The 27,274-nt window shown below is 34.0% G+C and overlaps 1 protein-coding gene across 6 annotated transcripts in view; it reads right to left on the bottom strand.

Annotated features, from left to right (window-relative positions):
* The window catches only part of Umad1 (UBAP1-MVB12-associated (UMA) domain containing 1), a 160,186-nt gene that overhangs the window by 116,684 nt on the left and 16,228 nt on the right, over window positions 1-27,274 (bottom strand). For 3 of the 6 annotated variants that reach the window (XM_069996556.1, XM_069996558.1, XM_069996557.1), the window contains one exon: window positions 26,918-27,061. The exons of 2 other annotated variants lie outside the window; for them this stretch is intronic. In XM_069996556.1, the coding sequence (XP_069852657.1) occupies window positions 26,918-27,061 (144 nt within the window). Of the gene's footprint in view, window positions 1-26,913; window positions 27,062-27,274 lie in introns of those variants that run through there. One more of the 6 variants, XM_069996561.1, reaches the window with a different exon arrangement.

Raw genomic sequence — 27,274 nt, 5'->3', positions numbered from 1 at the left:
TCTAAGTATAAACTGATGTTATCACAAACATTTAAAGAAAAGTTCAGTGACAGAGCTAAAAGTCAATAATGTATTTTAACAGAATATTCAACTCATGAATGGCTAGGATTAAAAACTGCCTTGAGATTAATTCTACACAATGTCTGATGACATCTTGTATAGTCACAATTACCACATGTCGCTAATTTTTTTGTATATCATTCATTTCATGTCATCATATTCATTTCAAAACATGGGCATTATCTATTCTAACAAGGGACTAAAATTCTAATTTAGGCGTATCAGATTTATATTGTTTGGTTTTGTGTTCTAGGATAGCAATTGTTATGGCTGGGTGAAAGATATTCTCACTAAGCCAATAAATAAAATCAGCAAAGAAAATCCTTCAGGGAAGTACCCAAAATGAATACTTATAACTTGGTAACATCTAAAGAATACATCAAGATTGCTGATGTCTTTCTTTGTTTAACTTGGCACAGCTGACCACCCTGAGATTCTAGAGTTCCTGGCCAAATAAATGACAAATATACCAACTAAGTATAGTACGCTACCACTGCTGTTTCTTTGGGGGAAAATGCTAGATTACAATAGTTTTTGTCTACAAAAATGCCTGACATTTCTAGCTTAAGACCTTTTGGGCCTAATAAATAACTCTACTTCTTATGACAGAGGTTTCTTTCATTGATGTGTATATTCAATAAATAGTAGTTCATCAGTTTACAAAATGTGTTATTTCACACAATTTAATATGAAAGAACTAGCAGGTGGTACTATTAAGAACCATAATTGTTTCATAGATGACCAACTTAATCTACTTTTGGAACACTGCCATTCTTTTATAAGGTTTTTCCACATAACACATTCAAAGTTTTAGTGCCCATATAGTCAGGGTGTTTATGAAATGCTTGTGCAACTTTAAACTTGACCTATCCCACTGAACTATATTTTATGGGATTGTGTTAAGACTGCTGTGTATTCATCCAGACCACATTCTTTAAAGAAACTTCAAGCCAGAATCATGGATGCAATTTATGAAATCACTCGGCAGCAGCTGGAGAATGTTTTCAATGAGGTGGAAAATCAGACTGAATGTTGGATCACCAAAAAATGGTGGTTATGTTGAAGCCTATAAATTTAAACTGCAGTGTTAAAATGCTGTGCATACTGATTCCAGTCATTTAAATTTTTATTCTACAAATACAACATACATTAAGGATTAAAGTTAAATGGAAAAAATTAGTATCTAAAATGTCTATGATGCTATATACATATATATGAAAAACTATGTTATTTTTCTAATTTTAGAAGACTGATGTTAAGCCATTAGCAAACATTTTATAGTATCTAAAAAAGGTTAAAATATTAAAATATTAAAAAAGGTACTAATTTTCCAAATGTCTTGAATATTTTTAAGCTTTTACAAATATAAAGATGAATATTTGAAAGTAAATTATTTCCTAATGAGTTGTACAACAGGGAGAAAAAATTTTAATCTGATAGACTGTTTAGCATGTTAAAATATGTGGTTTGATGTAATAGTATTATGAATTGGACTCTGCAAAAAAATGGAAATTAATGAAAAAATCGGTAAAAATCCAAATAAAGTTGGTGTTTTAACTAACAGTACTTAATCACTATTAATTTCTTAGTACTGACATCTACCATGGCTAGGTAAGAATTTAACACTAGCTGGGGGAAGAATAGAAAGAAATGCTACCTATAATCCCTGCCATTTTTCTCTACATTTAAAATTACTCCAAAATAAAATGTAATATTTTCAATGTTATGAAAATGTTGGGTTACTTTTTAAATCACCTACCTCTTTACCTGTTTATACTCACTGATTGTGACAAATTTTGTTTTCCAAAGTTAGACACAATAACATCTCCTACTACACTATTTCCTCATTAAGAGCTGGCATTAGTCTATATGCTTAAATCTGGGAACACCATGATTCTACCATGGCTAATGGAATATAGTGTAAATGATGTAATGTCACTCTTAACTTCCTGGAAGCTCTACTTCCTGTTCTCTGAAAGCTCACTCATAAAACAGCTGCCATTTTATTTTCATATCATTATTGTAGAGTGTACACTTCTACTTAGAAAAACCATGTTTGCTGTGAAACAGTGTGTTGCACTATACTGACAACAAATTATATTATCTAGAGTATACCACATCTCTTGGCTGCATCAAGAGGCCAAATACAGTAAGTACATTCTATTTTGTTTGACCTAATCACCTAGTAATATATTTCCCAGTTATTTTGCCATCACTAAGAAACTACAGCCAATAAATCTGTAAAGAAAAAGAAGCAGGGAGAGAAGAAAAGCTATTCTTATTTTAAAATATTTTCTATTTTCCTTCAACTTACAATTCTTCCATGAACACATGTAGGCAGTAGTTTTCCTTTCTGTTTATTACCACTGTCTGATCTTTTATGGTGTAACAAACTATACCCCACTTGATGGCATAAAATAACATTATTCTCTTTCATATTTTTATAGGCTTAATTGGGAATTCTTTTTTTAACTATATATTTATTATAAAGATACTGTACAGAGGGGTTACAGTTACATGAGTAAGGTAATGAGTGCATTTCCTATTGAGCATTGTTACCCCCCCCCTCCTTTGTTTTTCCCCTACCATCCCTTCCGGCCCCACCTCCCCAACTCCTCCCTCTACCCTGACCCCCCCTCTCCCCGCCACCCCCCCGTCTCCCCCGCCAAGTTGTAAAGTTCATTTTCAACATAGTGTCTTGTACATCTCCTCCTTGTTACAATGGGTCAACCTGTATCCTTATTTAAGCATTTTGTCATTTCCCTTCCCCTCCCCAAATTAGAAAAATGTATATACAAGATGCAGGGCACCGGAATCAAATACAGTGGAAATGGGTTATACTGTAGGGGCAGAACATACAAAAGAAACAAAAAAAAAATCACATAGTATATTATAAATACATTAGAAACAGCATCAAGAATGATAAAAACCTCTTGTGTCCCTATTTTGGGGTTCATTTCACTTAGCATCATCTTATATGGTCATAGGTACATAGCTCTTGACCTCTTCTGCTTGCTCTAGATATATACTAGTTATTGCAAATCAGGGAAACCATGGGACCTATGATTCTTTGGGCCTGGCTTACTTCACTTAATATAATTTTTTCCAAGTCCTTCCATTTCCTAACAATGGGGCAATGTCAATCTTTTTGATGGAGGCATAGAATTCCTGTGTGTGTGTGTGTGTGTGTGTGTGTGTGTGTGTGTGTGTGTGTGTGTGTGTGAGTGTGTGTGTGTGTGTGTGTGTGTGTGTGTTCACACCAGATTTTCTTGATCCTTCATCTACTGAGGGGCATTTGGGTTGGTTCCATATCTTAGCTACAGTATTGTGAAAAACATTTAGTTGGGAAATTTTTACCTGTGCTCTTTCATATTTTGGGGAGTTAACTGTCACCACAGACTATTGAGCTTGTTGTTCAGGTAGGCTTACTCAACATGACTATCAATTGGTGACTATCCAAGCTAAGGAAATGAAAAAGAGTATCTATTCATAGATTTATGCTTGTTCACTGTTTTTGTTCTTTTTTATTATTATTATGAAAATACCGTACAGAGGAGTTACAATTACATGGTCAAGGTAATCAGTACATTTCTTATCAAGCATTGTTGCCTCCTCCTTTGTTTCCCCTTCCCATCCCTTCCCATCTCCCCCCTCCCCCCTTCCCCACCTCCCCTCCCACCTCCACTCCCCCGACTCCTGGCCAAGGTTGTAAAGTTTGTTTTTCAACATAATGTCTTGTACATCTCATTGTTGCAATGGGTCCACCTGTATCCCTATTTAAACAATTTGGTTTTTTCCCTTCCCCTCCACAAATTATACCAATATCAAATACAGTGAAAACAGAGGTTATACCATGGGGGATGTTTTTGTTCTTTTATATACTATTTCCCCCTTTCTTCTCAGGAGTGATTTCCAAATTCTATATTAATGGTCTTATGGAGTCCATAAAAAAAACTAAAAACCGTATCATATAGTTTGGGGCATTTACAATTAAGATTAAAAAGCAATTTCTAAGTATTTCCTTCTGAATTACCCATTGGAAAGAATATTTGTGACTACATTTTAGCTGTGGTAACACCTCTTTCCAAAGATGACATATACTCTCAAACAGATGGCTTTATTTATTCTCACCAAGTCCCTGACGTATACTGGAAGATGAAACTATTATTCTTCTCAAAGATTAAAAAAATGGCTCAAATCCAAGTCCAACTGATTATTTAAACACTTTTAAGATATTTAAAATAACGCCTCATCAGAACAGGTTAATAGGCCAGAAGATGCATCTCTGAATACTGAAAGGTTAGTATACCACTTAAACACCAAACGGCATGCTGATTTACCATCTCTTATTTGCACAGAATTAGAGTCAGAACAGTTTATTTTTAAACATTGTAAGTTATAAACAATTCTGAATAAGAGCCTCTTTCTTCATTATTTTACATGTGAAAACCAAAGCCTTCCAATTTAAGATTGTAAGGTACTGTTAAAGAACATACCTATTGTAGTGGGAAAAAAATACTATTTCTATGGCCTTCTCTAGTTGAAACTATCTGAAAAAAAAATAGATTTGAAGTTTTCTGTGAGATACCTGTGAGACTCAACTGTTGACTGTGGTTAGAATACATTCAAAAGTATAATCAGATTGCATCATCATCACCATCACCTGCTCAGAGGCAAGTTGAAGAAACATGTGCTCAGGAAGCTGAAGCTGGCTTAGTGTACTACACTCTCCTGCGGGCTTGCCAAAGAGATTAGTCACCATTTTGCAGCTGGTTTCAAATTCAGTTGCTGCGATACAAGTGCAGATGTAATGGTTTACCCTAATTATATTGTTCCCATTTAATCTTTCTATTCATAGCATACTATATATTAGATCAAACTCAAGACTGGGTTACTTTCAAATGAAGACCTCAAAATCACACACTTTGATCCTACCCTAAAGCTCCCTGATCACATTTCATTGCTGTATCTTTTGGATCTTCTAAATCTACTTCAAAGTTGTTTTTTAGCTATGATTCACCATGTCAATTAATAATAGGGCAAGAAAAATTATTCTTAATTTTTTTTAATAAAAGAGAAGGTATGTCATCTCCAAAAAATCCTCTTTTATATTTGAAAAAAAATTTCCCATTTTCTCCCTTCTTGGAATTAAATGTACTAGCAAAACCTAAGAAAATTAATTCTAATCATTCATTTCTAAACCTTTTTTATACATACATTCCTTTTCCTAGCTCTACCCTAGTCCTGTTGAGTAATAAAAAGTGTCTTTCAAAATTAATTTAGAAGATAAATAAAGCGTAGGTTGCTATTATTTCTAAAAGATAAAAGACAAGAAAAGGTTTCTGCCTATTTCCGCAGGACACTTTTATCATCTGCCCATATTTAATATGTGTGTCAAGAATAATTTTTATTTAAAAAAAGATAAGCAGAATAATTTTAAAACCAAAGAAATAAAATTCTGAGAATTAATGAAAAAGAGAGTACATGTGTATTTCATATAGTCTTAATTTTATGGTACCTATTTCAATTTGTTGAAAGTAGTTGCTTCCTCAAACTAACTTACCAATGTGGTATTATAGGTATCCTTTTTTAAGTATAAATTATACATTTTACTTTCTTTACTTTTTTTTTTTGGTGTTGGTCATAGATATTGAACTCAGGGCCTGGTGCTACACCATTTGAACTACAACTGTACTTTCAGCTTTTTGGTAGATTATTGGAAGTGAGAGTTTCATAGACTTCTGGAAGTCTTATTAACTAAATATCCTTTTAGCTAAAAAGCTAAAATTGGATTGCCTCTAGTATTAAATTCTTATATAACTACATGAAAGAGAATCAATAGTACTTTTCATTTTCCTTAATATTCTAAAATAACCAAACACTATGTTTAATTAATAGAGTTTACTTCACACATTTTCATAGCAGATTATATTAAGTAGATAGTAACAGATGGGCAATTGTAAGCTCAAGCATAAGCAGTAGCACTAAGATCTATACAAAATCTTGAGGTCAAACTTTCAAACTGACACTCACCCAGACCAAAGTTCCTAAATCACTGATTACAAACTAATTTATCTATTTAAACTGTAAGTTTTCTTTTAAAAATACATGCTGTCTTATAAATGCTCTGTATTATTTATGCCCTAAAATGGGGAAAAATTGATGAATTAAGTAAAGGCCATTCTAGTTGATGTGACTGAACTATTTCTTCACTTAATAAAAACACAGTTAATGTAGAAAACCATAAAAAGGATGAATGTATCTTAAATATTTTATGTTCATTCAAAACAAATTATATTCATCTACTAATGTAAACTTGAAATTATATGAAAGAAATAACATTTTTCTCAGCAATGTTCCTTCTCGTGTTGTAATATTACTTCTTATTCAGTCTACTATTCAATATAACAAAAAACTATTTCTAGGACATTTGTAACCATGATAGGAGGTTTTATCTCTAAATTGCTCCTTTCCCCTTCTTCATACTTAGTTTCTAACTGACAGTCTTCATCTTACTTCAATTAAAAATAAGTACAAAACAGCAACAAGTTATGTTTTTCATTAACTCCTTGTGATTCATATGTTCTTAAGTCAGTTTTCACCTGAACTTTTTTTCCTTTTCCATTCATTTTTATTGTTATTATAAAGGTGATGTACAGAAGGGTTACTGCTACATAAGTTGGATAAAGAGTACATTTGTTTTTGAACAATGTCACCCATCCTCCTCTCTCAGTTTTTCCCTCCCATCCCCACCCACAAGTTGTATAGTTCATTTTCAATATAGTATTTAGTGAGTACCACTGACACATTTGTTCACCCTTTGTCCTACAATTTCTGTGCCCCCTTTTCCCTCTCAAAAACAGATAAATGAACAAACAAGACAAAAAGAAAACAAAACAGAAAAAAAACCTCATTTACATTTGCTCAAATTCATTTAGATAAACACTATGTGCTTAGTGTGATCAGATGCACATAAGTATTGCTGCTTTGTGCTCCTCTCCTAAGAATATCTTCCTTTGGTCTCAACTGTGTGTGAATGCCTACAGACCTGTATAATATATCATGTCCCAGCATTTATATATATATATATAATATTTATTATTTATATATTTATTATATATATTTATGTATTTATATATACACACACACACATACACACACACACACACACACAGTGTGTACTTGTAGATTTATAGGCACATTTTAGCTATTACAAATGAAGGAAACCATGATTTTTTAATATCATTTTTTCCGGTCTTTCCATTTCCTTACCAATCGTACAATATCATTCCTTGTGTGTGTGTGTGTGTGTGTGTGTGTGTGTGTGTGTGTGTGTGTATGTGTGTGTGTGTGTGTGTGTATCACATTTTCTTGATTTATTCATCCACTGAGGGTTATGTGGGCTGATTCCATATCTTGGCTATGGTAAATACGCTGCAATAAACATCGTTGTGCTGGTAGTTTTAGTGTGGACTTGTTTGTGTATTATTGGATAAATGCCCAGAAGTGGAATTGCTGGGTTAAAGGGTAGCTTTATGTTTAGTCTTTTGAGAAACCTTCATTCTAATGCTGCTTTCCAGAGTGGTAGAACAAGATTACATTCCCACCAGCAGTGTAACAGAGTTCATTTTTGGCCACATCTACGCCAGCATTTGTTATTGTTAAGTTTTCTTGATAATGGCCATTCTAACTGGGGGGAGGTGGAATCTCATTTGCATTTCTTTTATGGCCAGAGATATTGAACACTTTCTTCATGTGTCTATTGTCTATTCTTACTACTTCTGAGAAGTCTCTCTTCAAGTCATTAGCCTATTCTTCTGAGAAGTCTCTCTTCAAGTCATTAGCCTATTTATCAACTGGGTTTTGTTTCCTTGAAGGTTTATTTTGTAAGGGTTTAATTTTCTGAGCTCTAAGTATATTTTGGATAGTAGGCCCTTGTCTGATACATAGCTGGTAAAAAAAATCTTCTCCCATTCTGTGAACGTTCTATTTATCTTGCTAGCTATGTCCTTTGCCATGCAGAAACTTTTAAGACTGATGCAAACCCATTTATCCAGTCTTTTTAAAATTTGTTTGGTTCAGGATCTTTACTTAAGAAGCTTCATCTGTGCCTCGCAGCACTAATGTTTCCTCTATCCCTTTCTGTAATAGTTTCATGGTTTCTGGCCTTAGATTGATATCTTTGATCCATTTTGAATTGATTCTGGTACATGTGGATAGCCAATTTTGCCAGCAACATTTGTTGAAGAGGTTGTCTTTCTTCCAATCTGTGTTTTTCGTCCTCTTATCCAATATTAGATGGCTATAGGTCTGTGGGTTCATTTCTACACCAAAACTTTTTGATTTCTGTGATCACTATATTATTTTTAAATGTCTGATAAATATTATCTATGTTATAGAACATGTATGTATATTTATTCTAGCTCTAGCTCCTTCTATCTTTCTCCTTCCCTTCTTCTCCCTCCCTCTTAGTACTCTAAAATCCCAATACACAGATTAAAACAAGGATATTACATTCAATAAATTCAATAAGTAGAACTACGGTTTCTCCTAGAAACTGATGGATCTTTGTTACCATTTTAAAAAATAACAACTGCTACTTAAAATCTCTAACCTTAACTAAATGAAAACAAAAATCTTGTTTGTATTGTTTATCTAGCAAATAGAAAGTATTCATCCTTTGAATGTATAAACAATTACATATTTTCATGAATGCAAAATTTATTGAAATAAAATTCTTACTGGAAAAAAAAACTATGCAATGAAATAAAGGTTCTAAGATACTTCTTTTTTAATATAGTATAGGCTGGCCTGGAACTCACAATCCTCCTGCCTAAGCCTGGTATTGGGACTGGAATAAGGTGGTATATGCATATATTGGAATAACAGCCTTCTTATCAGGAAATTAACTTTGGTTGTCAATAACTTCAAGTTTCTGATTTAGGATGAATTCATTAAGCTTGCTATACTAACAGCTATAAAGTTTAGGCTCACTACTCACCAAGACCACTAGTGAAATTTCACTGATAAATCCAGTCCCAGGTGCTCTTGCAAGGGAATATTAAGAAATTTACTGCAGGGAGCATGGTTGTTTCTTCATAGAGTTGAAGAAAAGTATTTTCTATGGTGAAGGCACATCATTAATGGGGGAAAACTAAATAATCCAAACTGCATCTACTAAAAAACTAAAAAATGTATAATGTATTTTAACATAAGGCTTCGTACATTTGTCTATAACAACAACAAAAATCCTAGCTTAGTTCTAGGTGCACTGCTGTCTATGGCAATTCTAATATTTCCTTCTGATTATTTTTTACTCTTGCCACACACTTGACTTTTCTCTTATCATATCAAAAAAACTGCTGCAGGTACATGGTATAACAGATCTACAACTCTCATCAAGAAAGTAAAATAGATACATCTCTAAATCATTTTTGCCTTTATTAGTGTTATGAATTAATATTGAAAAATATTGCATTCCTGAAGTAAACTAAACTGCTGAAGAATATTATATATACATTGTGATTGTGATTCTATTTCTATGTAGTTCTAAAGCATAAAATTAAGCTGGAGTTACAAACAAGTATACACAAGGAATATATTTAAAAGGAAAATGAGACATATAGAATTGAGAGAAAGAATTTTACCTCTGAGGTATTAGTGGTAATGACATTGGGAAATTCTGATAAACTGTGGTGAGCATGCAAGTGTTTACTATACTACCATCCTGAATACCTTCATATTATTTTTTGAAACCTTTAAACAAGGTTTTTTTAAAAAATTATATTTTTCCTAAGTTTGATCTCTCTGGTTACCTTCTATTATTAAAATTTTTAACGTTTCCTAAAAAAATTACATTTGCCCTGAGTTTGAGCTCTAGCACCATACAGACAAAAAATGATTTTGCATAACCAAGAGCTAAAAATAATACATGATAAGACAAAAAGTACTACAAAAATAGAATACAGGGTAACATCAAACAGGTCCTTCTTTAGGGAAAGATGATTTTTTCAGTAAACCCTAGTCATCACCACAAGCTTCACTTATCCTTGTATACTCAGTACCTGACTTTCCTTTCAACACCAAACCTTTCAGAAGTTCACCTTTTCTGTGGATAGGGCCTTCTACTACATTCTGCTCTCTTCAGTTGATACTACTTGAAATGAACATCAACATTTGACCTCTCCAGCTTATTCATAGGACCTGTCTCCTAAGAGGACAAAGGATGAATCTTCTGACTCTAGATGAGGATCCATAATTGGACATGTCATTAAGATTCTTATCTATACTAATTATAGCTTACAACTACAAATCCATGTTAGAATTATCTCAATTTATTACACAATTATTCATATATAATGAGTAAATAATCCAGAAATATTTCAGAGCATGGTCAGAAAAACAAATAAAAGGTCATTTCAAGCAACTGTCAAAATTCCTTAATCATGAAGAAATTTACAAAACATATAAGGAAATGCTCGACACCAATGGCTAACTACTCAGGTGGCTGAAAGCTGAGGACCATAGTACAAAGTCAGCAGTCAGCCTGGGCAGGAAAGTTTATGAGACTCTTATCTCCAATTAATCACAGAAAAAGCTGGAAGTGACACTGTGGCTCAAGTGCTATAGCACTAGCCTCAAACAAAAAAGGAGCTCAGGGACAGTGCCCAAGCCCTAATTTCAAGCCCTAGTTCGGGGAGGGGGGGGGAGTAGAGGGGAGGGATGTAAGGAAACATTACGTAAGTTAAAAAAAAACTGGGTATGACAGTTAATTAGGTTTTTGTTGTTGTTGTTGTTGTTTGTTTTTGTTTTTGTTTTTTGTCAGTCACAGAGCTTGAACTCTGGGCCTGGGCCTGGGCGCGCTGTCCCTCAGCTCTTCATAAGGCTAGCCACAGCCCCACTTCTGGCCTTTTCTGTGGTGCTGATGAATCAAACCCAGGGCCTCATGAATGCAAGGCAAGCACTCTACCACTGAGCCACCTTGCCAACCCATTTAGTATTTTTAATAACTACAATATTCCTCTCCTCTGATGTCTTCTTTCCCTCTTCTCCTCTATTTTCCTACCTTATCTCTTTTCCTTCTTCTCTTCCTCTACCCTATATCCATCTCTTTCCTCCTACCCCAAACACTAATAAAGCTTTGCTGGCTAAGAATTTCTAGGCTTGTATATGTACAATGTGTTTTTGGTATTTTGTACTATCTCTTTTTTTGTGCTGGTCCCAGGGCTTGATCTCAGGGCATAGGCACGATCCCTGAGAAATTTTCCTAGACTAGTGCTCTACTATGTGAACCACAGCTCCACTTCTGACTTTTTTGGTGGTTAATTGCAGATAAGAGAAAGAAACATTTCTTCCCAGGCTGATTTTTAACTACAATCTTCAGATCTCAGCTTCCCAATTAGCTAGGATAACAGGTGTGCCATTTTGTGGTATCTTTATGCCACAAAATAATGGCAAAACTTGTAATAGTTACGACCACTGTAGATGTTAAATCCTTTATCTCTAGTAACCATAGTTTCTGATTTCAGCCATCAGCTTAGTATTTATTCAATATATGATATAATTTTAAGATTGCTAAAACAGTCGTATGGAAAGTACATTACTATTTTAATGGTACAATTTGCTTGTATTTTTGAGGTCTGTCCTAAAAGGACAGATATACTGACTCATGTTAAAAGGTTTCCTTTAAACATTTCAAATTATAATGTACTGGTTCATTATTTAAAAAAAAATTCTTAATAGAGTGTTAAAACCTGATATCATTATATCCAAAATGGTAAATGCTGTCTAACAAATATATAGGTGATTGAAACAGGGTTACTATCACATGGGTTTCAATACAGAAACAACCTATATATCTACAAAACTAAAGCTGAGCAATCAATTTTGTCTTCATGTACAAGTAGCTTATTCAACATTAACTAGTAAATCAAGGGTGACACAGGAGTGTTGTAAATCACAAAGAAAAGATTAATTTTATTCTTAATTCCCACTTGAATATATGTATAATGTTAAGTTACAGACAGTTAAGGAGAAGCTGTTGTTTCTGAATATGTAATTGCTATTTAGATGATAATGGCATGGATGTCTCAGTGGAGCCATGATCCCAATTTGAATAAGGTCTTAATGAAGGAGGCTAGCAGAAGAATGATGAATGAAATACAACAGTGTCAGCAACAGACCTTAAAGAAGCAAATTACTTTCAGAACCTTTGTAATTCAGGAGGAGCTGCATTAAAAAAAGTGACAACTAAAGGATCAAAAGCAAGACCTTTGCAAACTAAACATGCTTAAAACATGACATCACTGTCTGGGCAACAAGGCATTGTGCAAAATAGCTCAATGTTTGGGTTTTACAGCTCACATTGCAAAATAACTACATTAAAAGACCTGGCTAGGCAACCCAGTTTCCTTAGAAAGCATCTTTATATTTCAAGTTAATGACATTTTCTGAAAGGAATTTAAGTACACAATGATATTGTGGCTGATCTTTAAAAATGACTAACAATGGCTTTAAGGCAAAATTAAGCTGAACTCTGGATCCTAGAAAACTAAAGAGGATTTTTAAGCTCCAAAATATTATTTTATTGATTGTTAGATTCATGAAGCATACAGTGCAACATAAAGTGATATAATCACTTTATGTATTCATATTTAAAAATCAATTTCACTTTTAAAAATTCACACTGAAACAGTGTGAGAGCATATGGCAACCCCACTGCCAAAGAGAACATACGTTTCACATGTAGAAATGATTTATACCCAAGGTAACATTGATGATAGTGCTAAAAACTGAACACAGGCTCTGGGCTTCCAAGGAAGTCACTTAAGGAAAAAGTGCCATAATTACAAACTTACTTTTGATACTCATGACAATCTTTTCTCATGGTTCCAAGTTGTTATAATTAATAAGCTTTATTCCCTATTAATATTGCAAGCAGGACGAGTTTAGTACTATAGCAGATACAGTATTTGTTGTACATACCAGTATTCACACAGCTGCTGAAACTGGTTTCTACCTTTTTATTCCAACTTCTCAAAGCAATCTTACCAAAGAATGCTAATGCAATAGCTAAATACTTGCAATCAGAAAACTACTCCTCAATACTAATTAATTAGTGCCCTCACAGTCATTTTACTGCTAGATTTTTTTTTTTAGATTTAATATCAGCAATAAGAAGGGATGAGAATATTCTACCATTAGAAAGACTAGATGTCACCTCCCTAGGTGATCCACTATGACCTTAACCACTACTGTAAGTCTTTGCACTGTACTGTATTTTATTTTAAACCTAAGTAAAAATATAAAAACAACAGGCAAGATGGGAATATACTATAAGAGGACAACAGGCAATCTAGTTTAAAATTTCAGCTCTGTCACTTCTTAATTGTGCAATCTTTGACAAGTGATTCAACTTACTCAAACATAATACTCTTAATGCTGTCATACAAATAAAATTGATATTTACTATTGTCTACTAAGAGGCTTGTGCCATTGGATGAACTACTTAAGATTTAGTGTACCTTTTCTCAACTTTCAAAGTAACAATATTTAACATTTTCAAAAAAAATATGAGATTTTAAGCTATCTAAAAAATAACCTAATATATTACACATGTTGACATTATTATGTTTTTTACTTTTCTTATTTGAATCAGAATACAGCATTACGTCCATGTTGTGATGTTATTTCCTTAACCTGTCTCTCTTTTCTCTGTATACACATATTTTAACCAGCAAAGCCAAATTGGAATGATAACATAGTGGACACTCTTCTAGCCTTTCCTAAAACCTAAACCAATAAATTTTTAGGAATTTATATTTTTCCCTCAATAAACAGCTATCCATTTTGTTCTTATGCAACATAGTTCATGTGTTAGAAACTTAATCCCCAGTGCAACCACATTAGGAGATGGGGCCTAGTAAGAGATGATTACATCAGAAGGGCTTCATGAGTTAATGGCTTAACTGTAGAAGCGGGTTTATTATTGGGACTAGTTTCATACAGACACACACACACACACACACACACCATCTTGTTCTCTTAAACTCCCTTCTCTTCCATTTTCTGACATGGGACTATGCAGCAAGAAGTCCTCACCGAAAATCTTCTCAGTATGAAGACTTCCTTAACATTAAGACTTGAAAGCTTCCAGAAAATGTAAGAAATAAGTTTCTATCTTTCTAAATTACCCAGTCTTAGGTATTCAATTACAGCAGCAAAAACCAGACAAAGTAATCCTCTATTTTCTTTGTAAAAAGATTCCTAATTGAAATTGTGATTCAGATATTATTATAGAGAATAGTGATTTTATATGATTTTTCTCTATGCAAAGAGTTCTCATAAAAGATTACAGACTACATATTCTGTTCAAATAGATGTTCCAAGTATTTACCATCAAACATGAATAATGACCTTCCACTTTATCAATACTTCCACTCCAGTGATCCATTTGTTACAATTGTTCAACCTATATTGACACATTATGATTAGGGTTCAGTCTTGTTATGGTATCTCCTATGATTTTAGAAAAATTAATAACTACATGCATCTACCATCATAGAACTATAATTATTTTTCTGTTTTAAAATCCTCAATCATATTGTTCTGTTAACAAATTTAACAACTGTATTTTAAAATTAAAATCATTTATATTGCCCTTATAATGGAAATAGTCATGACTTTAAAAATATGGATTATTTAAGTATAGCACAGAAAGCCAGATGAGTATATAAAATAGCTATCAAGTAATTGTGGTAACTTCACGAAATGTGAACACTGGGTACAGTGACCTAATCCAATTTCATATATACATACATAGACATCTGGGGGAAAGGGGAAGGTACATTCCTGGCGTTTGAACTAAGGTCTTTGCATTTTGTTGGCAGGCACTCTACCAATCAAGCAATGTCTCCAGTTATTTCTGCTTTATTTTTGAAATACAATCTCACTTTTTGCCTGGATACTTGTGCTGGGGTGACATGGTGTCTAGCATTTTCTGTTTAGATATGGTCGCAAACTTTTTTCTGAAGAATCCTTCAACTAGGATGTGATCTCAACCTCCCAAGCTACCTGGACAATTTTATATATATATATTTAAAACTGTGGGTAGGAGGCTTCATGGCTCAGCAATAGAGCACCTGTTCAGCAAGTGCGAAATCCTGAGTTCAAATATTTATACCTCAAAAACAAATAAAAGAAAAAGAGCTAGAGGAGAAAGATGAGAAGGAGAAGGAAGGAGGAAAAAAACCATAGTTTTTCAGGCACCAGTGGCTCACATCTGAGACTCCATCTGCAAAATATTGTTTAAATAGGGATACAGGTGGACCCATTGCAATGAGATGTACAAGATGCTATGTCGAAAAACGAACTTTACAACTTGGGGAAGGGAGGGAGTGTAGTTGTGGAGATGGGAGGGCAGGGATGGTAGGGGAAAAACAAAGGAGGCAACAATGCTTGATAAGTACTCATTACCTTGCTCATGTAATTGTAACCCCTCTGTACAGTATTTTCACAATAAAAAATTTATTAAAAAAAAACAATGTTAGTACTCTTGGTCATGGGTGCCAAGAATCATCATGGTTCATTTAGTGGCACCATTTCTTTCATCTGCAGTTATATGCTGAGTTAATTAGAATATACGTTTTCATTGAGATGATGGAAAGTATTCAGATCTCCACCATCTTCCTTGTCTAATTTATTTCTAATCCCCCTGAAAGAAAACTCACATCATCAGGTTTTTTCAACTGATGAACATTTCACAATTAAAAATAATCTGTAAGTTAGACTGGAATTTGGGAGCAAGACTTCTCATATCCTGTGGCTTTAAGGCCTATTTATACTGTCAAAAATTGTTGAGGGTTCTAAGGTCTTTTGCTTATGTCAGTTATAACTATTGATATCATATGTATTCATTAATTTATTTAAAGTGATGTTGGTATAAATAATGCTTTTTAATGAAAAAAAATTTAAATGTGGTGAAAAGAATGGTTTTTACAGTTCTGCAAATGTCCTTAATTTTTGGCATGATAGAAGATAGCTGGCTTCTATTATCTGCTTCTGCATCCAACCAACTTGTTGTCAGATGCTATTTGGCTAAAGCATATTAGAAAAAACCCAGCCTCACATACTGATATACAAAGCAGAGGAAGAATTAATGAGCTCAATCAAAGTATCTCCGTGAGAGTTGTGCTTAAGGAAAAACCAATGTCTCACAGTTCAGAAACACTACTGGCCAAAGTAGGCACTGAACCTGGGGACCTGAACTAATTAGAACAAGCTTTTGGCATACCTTGAAATATAATTTCCCATATTTTGAAGTTTAAATCCTAAGTCAGAGCCTAAGGTTTCCATACGAGTTAGAAAGATGCTTTCGTTGTTTTTTTTTCTTTAAATAACACATTTTTTTGCAATTTTGTAGGCTCTTACATCTATGAACAAAATTTAGTTTCCTTTTACTTAATAAGAAATAAGAGTACTAATAAAATGGACCATTTTACAAGGTTTAAAATTCTACACTGTAATAATTTGAATTCACAATTTTTCCCTTTAAGCTTTGATTAAAGATCAGTTATATCAGCAACCTTAAAGAACACACACACTCAATAATTGAAAGAACTACATGGTTTTTATTATATAGAAGTTTCCTTTTTAAGTGCATTTCCAAAATCTCTGCAAAAATTTTTTTACAAACATCAAGTGGATCTTAATCACCATCTAAGTGGGAAATAGCATTTCTGGCAAGTAAAATAAACTACAGCTGTACTCAATTATATGAAGAGTCGTTCAGTGAAACTTTGGCAAGGAAGAATTTAAAAGTAGACAGTAAATTCAGTTAAGTGTTAACTAGAAGACTAGCTGATAGCATTCTCCTAAAATTCTGCTGTGGCTGTTTTTAGGGCTTCAAGGAACACATAATAAATTAATATTCCACAACAGTGAAGAATGATACAAGTAAAAAAGTCATTTCTCTTCTACCTAGATAGTGACATTTTACAGTAAGTATAGCAATAACTATTTACCGATCCTCAAACTAGGTTTTTTTTTTTTTTTTTACAAATAAAGAATACAGGTTACTCATGGGAACAATCCATAAATTATAACAAATATCACTGGAAAAAATAAGATTTGGTTTAAAGAAAAACCATATAATTTATAGAAATATACTTATAATACATTAAGAAACATTTCCTTTTACTTAAATTCATTCTTACAAACCATTTGTTTGGTAATAAGAAAAATGTTAAGTATGAGGATAAAATATAGAGAATAAAATTATTTAAAATTCAACTAGCTATGTTAAGTATTAAAGAAAATGAATTTCTGAATTTTATATAAAGCTATAAGCGAATTTTGCCTCCCAGCCTAAAATTTTCTCATTATTTCCAAAGACTCATTAAAATATCAATTAAAAAAAAAGTTTTAGGGCTGGGAAGGTGGCTCAGTGGTAGAGCGCTTGCTTTGCATGCCTGAGACCCTGGGTTCGATTCCTTAGCACCACATAAGCAAAAAGAAAAAAGACGGAAGTGGCGCTGTGGCTCAAGTGGTAGAGCACTCGCCTTGAGCTGAAGAGCTGAGGGACAGCGCCCAGGCCCAGAGTTCAGGCTCCAAGACCCCTCCCCCCAAAAAAAGTAAGTTTTAACAAAACTACAACACTGAAATTGGGTTAAACATATTTCTATCTTTCTTTGAAAACTAGAAAGCAACTCTAGACTCCAAAGAAGAATATCAATAATGTTATACATGTGAAAAAGCTAGTTAGTAAAGATTGATAGTTTTAAAATGCAAAACAGCCAGTATTATTAAATGCAGTATTTTAAAGCCAAACTATAAATAAATCATTCTATAAAAATCTAACTTTCAATCACAAAAATAATAGAAATGGGAAATAATTAGTTAAATATATATAGTCATCACTTTCTGACCCTGAGATCACCCATAAAATTCAATTGTATGTGGATATATTTCTGTATACTTTTCCTGCCTGAATTTTAGTAAGAATTTTAGTCTCTTTGTATAAATAATGATGCTCTTTTATTGGGAAAATTCAATCAAACATGGCAAGAGAGTTCAAGAACAGAACAGGAAAGGATGATGGCAAAGGACTAATAGTAGTAGAGACAATTATGGTGGATTACTAGCAAACATATAAAGATATAGAAGAAAGTAAGCATGCCACAATAGCATCAGTATGTAGTCAGAGGCTCAAGCAAAAGAACTTCCTATAGGAAGACCTACAACTAAAGAAATTAGATATAGTGAAGGGCAGATTTAAAAAAAAGACTAAGCAGAGGAAAATGATCTCTTGTCCATTAATGCTCTTAATCAGACTCCTAATCGTACTTCTCAAAGACCAGAGACAGGACTAGAAAATCAGAAAGGGGACAGGGACAACCCAGTGGTAGGGACCCTAAGTTTAACTCCCAGAACTACAAAAAAAAAAGGGGGGGGACACTGAGTATGGTGAGGGAGCAGAGAACAAAAATAGAAGAGGTATAGAAAAATACTGTTTCATAACTACTTTATCTTCATCAGAGCTGCCCAAATCTAAATGTAGGACAGTGGGATCTGGGAAAGTCTCTACCAAAAAAGGGATTATAATGAAGCAGTACAACTTTCAGTATCACCAATTTAAGATGTCACACAGATTGTGTTTAATGAGGATTGTTTATTCTCACCCAATACAAAATATGTCAGAGATATTTCCAACTTAAGGCCCTCAACCTTGGTTTCATCTTAAGATCCTAAGTTATTTCATCACAATTCATCTTTATGTGAGTTTTTAGGGCCTGAAGACCCACAGCATTGGAAAAAAATTATATATTCATTCCTATAAAACTCTATGTATATGCCAGGCATAGAGGCACATGCCTATAATTTTAGTATTTAGAAGGCTGAGACAGGAGAATCATGAGTTTCAGGCCAGATTGGCCTACAGTGAGTTCTAGTCTGGACTGTATAGCATTAATTCTCTGCCCAACAAAACTACTTATATTATATATATGAATGTATATGTGTACAAATATATATAGAGAGAGACTAGGTTATATATAGAGACTAGTCTATTTTTACCTCATATATATTATATAGTAGTTATTAATATAGTATTATATATTAGGTACATATATATATATATATATATATATATATATATATATATATATATATATATATATATATATATATATACCTCATATTGTTTCTCTGTGAAGACACTGAACATATAATTAAATGCCTGAGATATAACTGAAACACAACAAATCTATAGAGATCTAAGTGTGAGCTTCCGTTGGCTAACAGTTTTACTTATGTAAAAGGACTTTGGGTGCTTTTCCCTCTTTATGAATTAAGTATTTGTGCCTCCCCCAAATTCTCCTATTGAAATTTAACCTCCAAGGTGATTGTATTAGGAGGCCTTTAAGAGGTAATTAGGTGTTGAGAGTGTGTAGCTCTTATAAATGGTATGAATGTCCTTATGAAAAAGAGTCCAGAAAGCTGCTATATGCCCCTTCCACCAGAGAGAACCACAAATGTATAGAGTGCTAACTTGCCACCATCGTGCCATTGAACTACCCAGCCTTTAGAATTATGAGAAATGATTATCAATACATAGTTATAGTAACAAACACTAATATCTTCCAAAGAAGTACTTACTCAGTGAGCATCTTTAAATATCTGAATCATTTACAAGTGGATAAAATATTACTATACTTAAGACCACAAGAAGAAAGTACATTATTACTTTTTACCTTCCCTTTATTTTTAAGTGTACTTTTCTGGATATAATTTGACTATGGATAAATTTTTTAAAATATCTCCAGTGATACAAATTTTAACTCTGAGCTCAGTTTGGAACTCTTGTCATACAAATTTATCTATCATTCATACTTCACAAATAATTACTGAATATATAAAATTTGTAAGGCATTATATAAACTCCAGAAGTACAAAGCCTTGGAAAAGTGGTGGTCTAACAGTTGTAGATAGAAATATACATCTTTCTCTCTCAACAGAGATTTGGGGCTAAATGTGATAAGCCTGGAGAAATAAAGTAGCTGTGTCTAGGACTAAACTTAGAACTAAATTTGTTTCTAAGATGACCTCACAAATTAAAACATTACATCCACAAATTACCCTACAGATTCAGTTCTCCCATTAGTTCTGTTTGGTTCCACTATTTTTAAACAGTTTAATGATTTTTCTATTTTAGTACAAATAATAACTAAACAAATCTGTGCTTCAAGCTCATACATTCCCGTAAAACTCTAAAAAATTAAAGATGCTAAATTTTTTATTTGAAGTTCAAATTTATGAATGGTTAAAGCATAAATATATTTAACTTCTATGCCATTGTTGAAAAAAGAATTTAAGAGGCCTAAAACCTAATACTGTTAGCTTATAAAGAATTATTCATGAGGCTGAGATCTGAGGATCATGGTTCAAATCCAGCACAGCAGGAAAGTCCGTGAGACTCTTATCTCCAATAAACCACTAGAAAACAGGAAGTGGCATTGTGGCTAAAGCGGCAGAATGCTTGCCTTGAGCTGAAGAGCTCAGGGACAGCGCCCAAGTCCAGAGTTCAAGTCCCACAACTAATCAAAAATAATAATAATTATTATTCTGAGCCAGGCACCAGTGGCTCATGCCTGTAATCCTAACTATTCGGGAGGCTGAGATCTGAAGGTCATGATTTGAAGCCAGCCTGAACAGATGTTTATCTCCAATAAACTACTCAGGGAAGGCCTGAAGTGGCACTGAGGCTCAAGTGATAGAGGACTAGCCTTGAGCAAAAAGAGACTCAGAGACAGCATTCAAGCTCTAAGTTCAAGCACAGGACCGGCAAAAACAAACAAAAATTATTCTGAAGCTAGGCATGCCTATAACCCTAGCTACTCAGCAGACTGTGGTCCAGACAACCACAGTTGGAAGCAAGCCTGGGCAAAATAGTGCATGATGATCTCCAAAACAATCAGCAAAAAGTCAGCCAGCATGGCTGAAGAGGCAGAGCGCCAGTAGCACAACCAAGAGGAGCAAGCCTCAAGGCATGAATTCAAGCTCCAGTACTGACATAAACAAAAAAAAACAAACAAATAAGTTCTGCATTTCCATAATCCACAGAGTCAGTGTTCCTGAAGAGGTAGGGAAAGCTACATCTGCAGAACTCACCATTTACATAATCTAGTATTTGGCTCCAAATAACTTGGAGGTGAATTCATTTTACAATCAAATTCCTATAGCCTTACTGTTAAGTGATCAGTAAAGAGGAAGACGAGATAATAATAAAGAGAGCTGGAAGAGACAAGTTGAAGGTTGTGCCAAATGGAACTTGTGAAGCTGAAGCTCTAATAATCCACAGTGCAACTGGGCCCCAGACAGTCAAAAGCTTGCCATGAACTGCCTGTTTAGAAGCTCTAGTTGTGTGCTATACTATTAAGAAAGAAAAATGCTCCCACTGAATAAAGTCTGCAGTGGTTCAACCTCAAAACAATTTTTGTTAAGTGAGGTATATATGGTTCAAGAAGTGATTTCCAAGAAAGACGCCACGTTCTGAAAACATAGGAAGTCAACCTACAGGCAATTCTCATTTAAATTCTAAATAATCTAGCTGAAACTGAGGGCAGAAATGAAGGTGAAATTGCACATAATACTCTGTGTATGTTTGTGATATTAATTAGAAAAAGTTTCATGGACTTTCCTGCCCAGGCTGGCTTTGAACCATAATCCTTAATTCTCAGCCTCCTGAGATGCTAGGATTACAGGTGTGTGCCACCAACACCAGCTGTTACTTTTTTAAATTATAGAGATAATCCACTATAGTTGCTTAAATAATAATTGTTATATTTGTACTCTTCTCATAGAAATAAATTTGCCCTATCTTAAGATCATAAAATGCCCGGTGTATATAGTTCACGATAAAAATCACACAAGAAATCGAAGCATCTGTTTATTCTTAGTGCCTCTCAGCGTGGTGTCTAATTCATGGACATTTAATTAGCACTTAAGGCACTCAACAAACATTTATTAAATAAACGACTTAAATTGTAAGTAAAATACTGGACCTGTGCATATCCGAAAATTTTCATCAGATTATCATATAATCCATATCTAAGAATAGGTGAGACAATGTGAGTTATAGAGGAATTACCTTTTAGGTATTCTAATACTAATATTACTGCTTGCTACTGAGATTTTGGTAAGAACTGAACAAAATACTTAGCATACTATCTAACCAATACCCAAAGTGCACAAGTTCTCTACTACTAATCAAAAAAATTATACATTCTAACAATCAAATGAACAGTGTCATCAAGAAAAGAACCCAATATAAGAAAGTCTCCAAACACAGGCATTTTTATAGCACTCAGGAAGGTGAGCTGAAGAAATATAAAAACTTTCCCCAAAAATCATTTCTGGTATCATTAAACAAAAGTCATTTAAACAACTGACGAAGTCTGAATTATAATTAAACTGAAAAATGGTATCTACTGGGAGTACAGTGGCATGGGAAAAACCCATCGCAATATAGGAAAAACATAGCCAATCTCCTATCATGTAACTTAACTGTTTCTTGCTTCATAACTTATTTAACATAACCATAGTTATACAAAATTCATATAAGATCAGTTTACAAAAATTCCTTGAAGCTAGCTACCTTTTTGAACAGTCCTAGTAGGTATACTTTCTAGCTTATTTCTTCTTTTTTTCTTTTTTTTTGTGGGTGGTGGGGCTTGAACTCAGCCTGGGCGCTGTCCCTGAGCTCTTCAGCTCAAGGATAGTGCTTTACTACTGGAACCACAATGCCACTTCCAGTTTTCTGGTAGTTTATTGGAGATAAAAGTCTCATGGACCTTCCTTTGCAGGCTGGCTTTGAGCTGCAATCTTCATATCTCAGCCTCTTGAGTAGCTATGATTACAGGCATGAGCCACTGGTGCCTGGCCTCTTGCTTATTTCTTTTTTTCTTTTTTGGTCGGTCGTGGGGCTTGAACTCTGGGCTTGGGTGCTATCTTTCAGCTCTTCAGCTCAAGGCAAGCACTCTACTACTTGAGCCACAGCGCCATGTCCGGTTTTCTAGTGGTTTATTGGAGATAAGAGTCTCATGGACTTCCTTGCCCGGGCTGGCTTTGAACCATGATCCTCAGATCTCAGCCTCCTAAGTAGCTAGGATTACAGGTGTGAGCCACTGGCGCCCGGCTACCTCTTGCTTATTTCTTAATAATGTACTATGAAATAAGAGAGAGATTAGCCACACTGATTTTTCAAATTGAATTTTACATTACTCATTTTTATATCTTTAACAGAAATGAAGAAAATACCTATTTTAAGCAAATACCCCTTCAAGAGAAAATGGATACATTATCCATTTCATTCATAGGTCTTTTAGAAGTAAGTAAATTAAGTGTTACAATATGTTTGGAAGAATAGTTTTATATCACAGCAACAAACATTAAGCAGTACATTTAGAAAATAAGGCTCTATAAAAATCAAAACAAATATATAAACAAAAACATACAAACAGCAGGCTGTTTGGATACTTCTAAGGATTGGGCACATGGACTGCAGAAAATGGGTATACCTTTCTTAGGGTTTTAAAAGGTTAAACATTTTTATTTTAAAAAAGTAAAATAATCTGATTTACTCACAATGAAAATTATCTGATTTACCTCCAGATCACTTAGAACATGTACTAAGATGAAATTTATACAGAGCTTGGAGTAGAGTGTGTTTACTGAGCTTGCTTAGCTTAGATCATAGCTGGTTCCACTTCACATAGTCAAATGACCAGGAAAAATCAATAAATCTGTGACCAGTCTTACTTGTTAACAGATTTCAGATGGAGTGTCTGGAAAGAGTAGTCTTTAAAAGGGGGTGGGGAGTTTGGTGGTAGGAGTGCTACATCTGAGTCTGGTCTGACAGAGCCCTATCCACGGAGTTAAGATGGGTAAATCAGTTGGCAAGAATCAGTATCCATTATTCAGAACTATGAGCAGTTCTAAGGGCAGAAAACCTTTAAAGAGTGTTTTATTTAGCTATAGTCTGTGAGTAATTTGTTCTGTATGAGGGAGAGCTACTGGCAGCAAGTGAAGAGCCTTGAGATGGATAGTTAGTACTGCTTAGTACGTAGGAAGAAATATGTTTCCCCATGGCTACACAGCATCTGAATTTCCACAACTTTACTTTTCATACAAGTTATTTATTTCAAAATCAGGCATCAAGGCAAGTTTCTGACACTAAGTGCAAGTCTTATTAAAAATACATTTTCAGGGTGGGTCAACTGGGGGAGGGAAAGTAGAAGAAAAATGAGGGAAAAGGTAACAAGTTCGACAAGAAATGTACTCATTACCTTATGTGTGTAATTGTAACCACTCTGTACATCACCTTGACAATAAAATTAATTTAAAAATTTTCCTAGATTATAATTTTATACTAAGGTATATCTAGTATAAATTCAAGCCATTTAAAATTTTTTTTATTATAATACTTTAAATAATCTAGTCATGTTGGGCCAAGTCTGTAATACCAACACTTGGGAGGCCACGGCAGAAGGATCAGGAATTTCAGGCCAGCCTGGGCTATCACAATGAGTTCCAAAACAGCCTCAGGTATCTCAAAAAGACCCTGTCTCAAGAAAAGTACCTAATAATTCTTAATAATTTGGGTTCTAAAAGTTCTCATATGTGTCCAAGCAGAAAACAAATTATATCAACAAGACACAGATACACACTGTAGCATTTATGAGTCTCATATAAAGGTCAATGTCCACCTCATTTTTTTTTGTTGTTGTTGTTGGTTGTGGGGCCTGAACTCTGGGCCTGGGCACTGTCCCTCAGCTCTTCAGCTCAAAGCTACTGCTCTACCACTTGAGCCACAGCGCCACTTCCTGCTTTTTCTGCTTATGTGGTACTGAGGAATCGAACCCATGGCCTCATGCATGCAAGGCAAGCACTCTACCACTGAGCCACCTTCCCAGCCCCACCTTTATTTCTATGCTCTACATAAGCTGACCATGAGTGCACAAAATGAACAGGGCAAAATGCTCCTAAACTTGTCATCAATGGCTATTTTAAAAAATCTTTTAAATATGCAGCATTTAAAAATAATGTGTGATTTCCACTTTAGTAACTGAATAGTCAATTTAAAATCTATTGTAAAGTAATTACAGATAGTCATATTTACTTGTGGTTTATGATTAGAGTTTAAATATTTAAATTTAAATTTTCAAAGAAACGTCTTGCAAGGGATATAAAACTTAACATTCCTATTATTATAATTGTCAAATTATTGAAATTGATAAAAATTAACACAAAGTAAATGGTATACATTCATTTAATCCACAAAATAAGTTTAAATAAGCATTTTTTAAATATAGTGAAATTTCACCTTAAAATTGGGCTTAATGTTTAAAGATGCCTCCTGATACATAGGAAGTTCAAGTCTCATGTAGGTATTCTGGGAATATAATGATTATCAACACCCAGGAAAACATTAGGGAGAAGCCAAATTAAATATTAGTTAAGATCTTTCCCAACACATTTTCTCCTTGTGGAAACACTAAAATTTAATATTAAAGTATTGCAAGAAAGCAAAAAGTCTAGGATAACATTTTCCTATAATATATACTGGCCTTAAATATTTATAAACAAAAGATTTACAAACATTGATGCAACAATTTTGAGAGAAGCAAACAGTATTTATAGTCATTCAGTAAATGATTTTGTAAACTGAAATTTATAATGGAAGTAAAAAAATATAACCAATCTCAGATTGGCAGGAAATACACTTACTCTTTTAGGAGAATTACAACTTTCATGAGAGAATCAAGGATTCAGGAGTATGTGTACTTAGGGATCCTTTTGACTTAATGGCTATGCAAATAACACATACTCACTACAAAATAATTAAGTAAATATAAGTAATCAAAAAGAAAAAGAAAAGAAAAATTACCTGCAACCATAGGTAAACATATGTTTTTCCTTCCAGAGATATGGTAGGCATATAAAATACACATAAGAAAAAAGTTCATTTTAGGGCTGGGAAGGTGCCTCACTGGTAGAGCAAGCCTTGCATGCATGAGGCCCTGGGTTCGATTCCTCAGCACCACCGAAGCAAAAAGAAAAAAGCCAAAGTGGCGCTGTGGCTCAAGTGGTAGAGCGCTAGCCTTGAGCTCAGGGACAGCACCCAGACCCAGAGTTCAGGACCCACAACCGGACCAAAAAAAAAAAAAGTTCATTTTAAATATAGCATCCTAGAAATAGTATTTGCTTAAGTTTGGAAGATACATTGCAAGAAATAGAATTTCTAAAGTAAAAGTAATCTACAATGTTAAAGCTTCTAACATATATATTGCTAGTTTGTCTTTCCAAAAAACTACATGAACATGTTCCTACCAGTTGTTTATTTTTCCCTACAAACTGAAAACACCACTATTACTCAATTTTGGCAGCGTAACACTTCTGGCAATTCTAAGAAGGTGCACATGGAACATAACTTGAGAAATACAGGTTTGTACCACCCTGAGCTTCCAAGAGACCTTGGAAACCTTAAAGAGCTGAAAAAAATATCCTCTAGGGAATGGAAAATATTTATATAGTTGTGAAATTAAGAGTATTAATGCATTAGCATATTTTCTTAACAGGTATAAATCATAGCTAAATTTCTACAGTGATATATTTAATCTAACTTTAGTAATAAAAAGATACTTATAGATAAGAAAGGCATTACTATTTCATTGAGAGGGAATTTTTAAATATAAACAGTACATATCACAATTTGGCACTGTTTATAAGGCAACTTGTTTCCTTTCTTTTTTTAGCAATTACAGGGCTGGGAATGTAGCTCAGTGGTAGAGTGCTCACCTACCATGCATGAAGCCTGGGTTCAATTCTTCAACACCACATAAACAGAAAAAGCCGGAAGTGGTGCTGTGGCTCAAGTGGTGGAATGCTGGCCTTGTGCAAAAGAAGCTCAGGGTCAGCGCATAGGCCCTGAGTTCAAGCCCCAGGACTAGGAAAAAAAAAAAAAAAAGGAAAGAAAACAGAAATTAAACTTTTTAAAATTTTGTACTTCAATTTGTACTGAAAAAATATTTTAAAATAGGTTATCAGTTGTAAAAACATACTTTTCTTAGAATGTGACCACTATTAGTGATCAAGTAAAAATACATAGTTCATTTTAAACTTTGAAAAGGAACTTTAGCAGAGCGCTGGCAGCTCACGC

This window comes from Dipodomys merriami, unplaced genomic scaffold, assembly GCF_024711535.1.
Source record: "Dipodomys merriami isolate MVZ:Mamm:240054 unplaced genomic scaffold, mDipMer1.0.p SCAF_5, whole genome shotgun sequence".
NCBI lineage: Eukaryota > Metazoa > Chordata > Mammalia > Rodentia > Heteromyidae > Dipodomys > Dipodomys merriami.
This window is presented reverse-complemented; position numbering and strand designations above follow the sequence as displayed.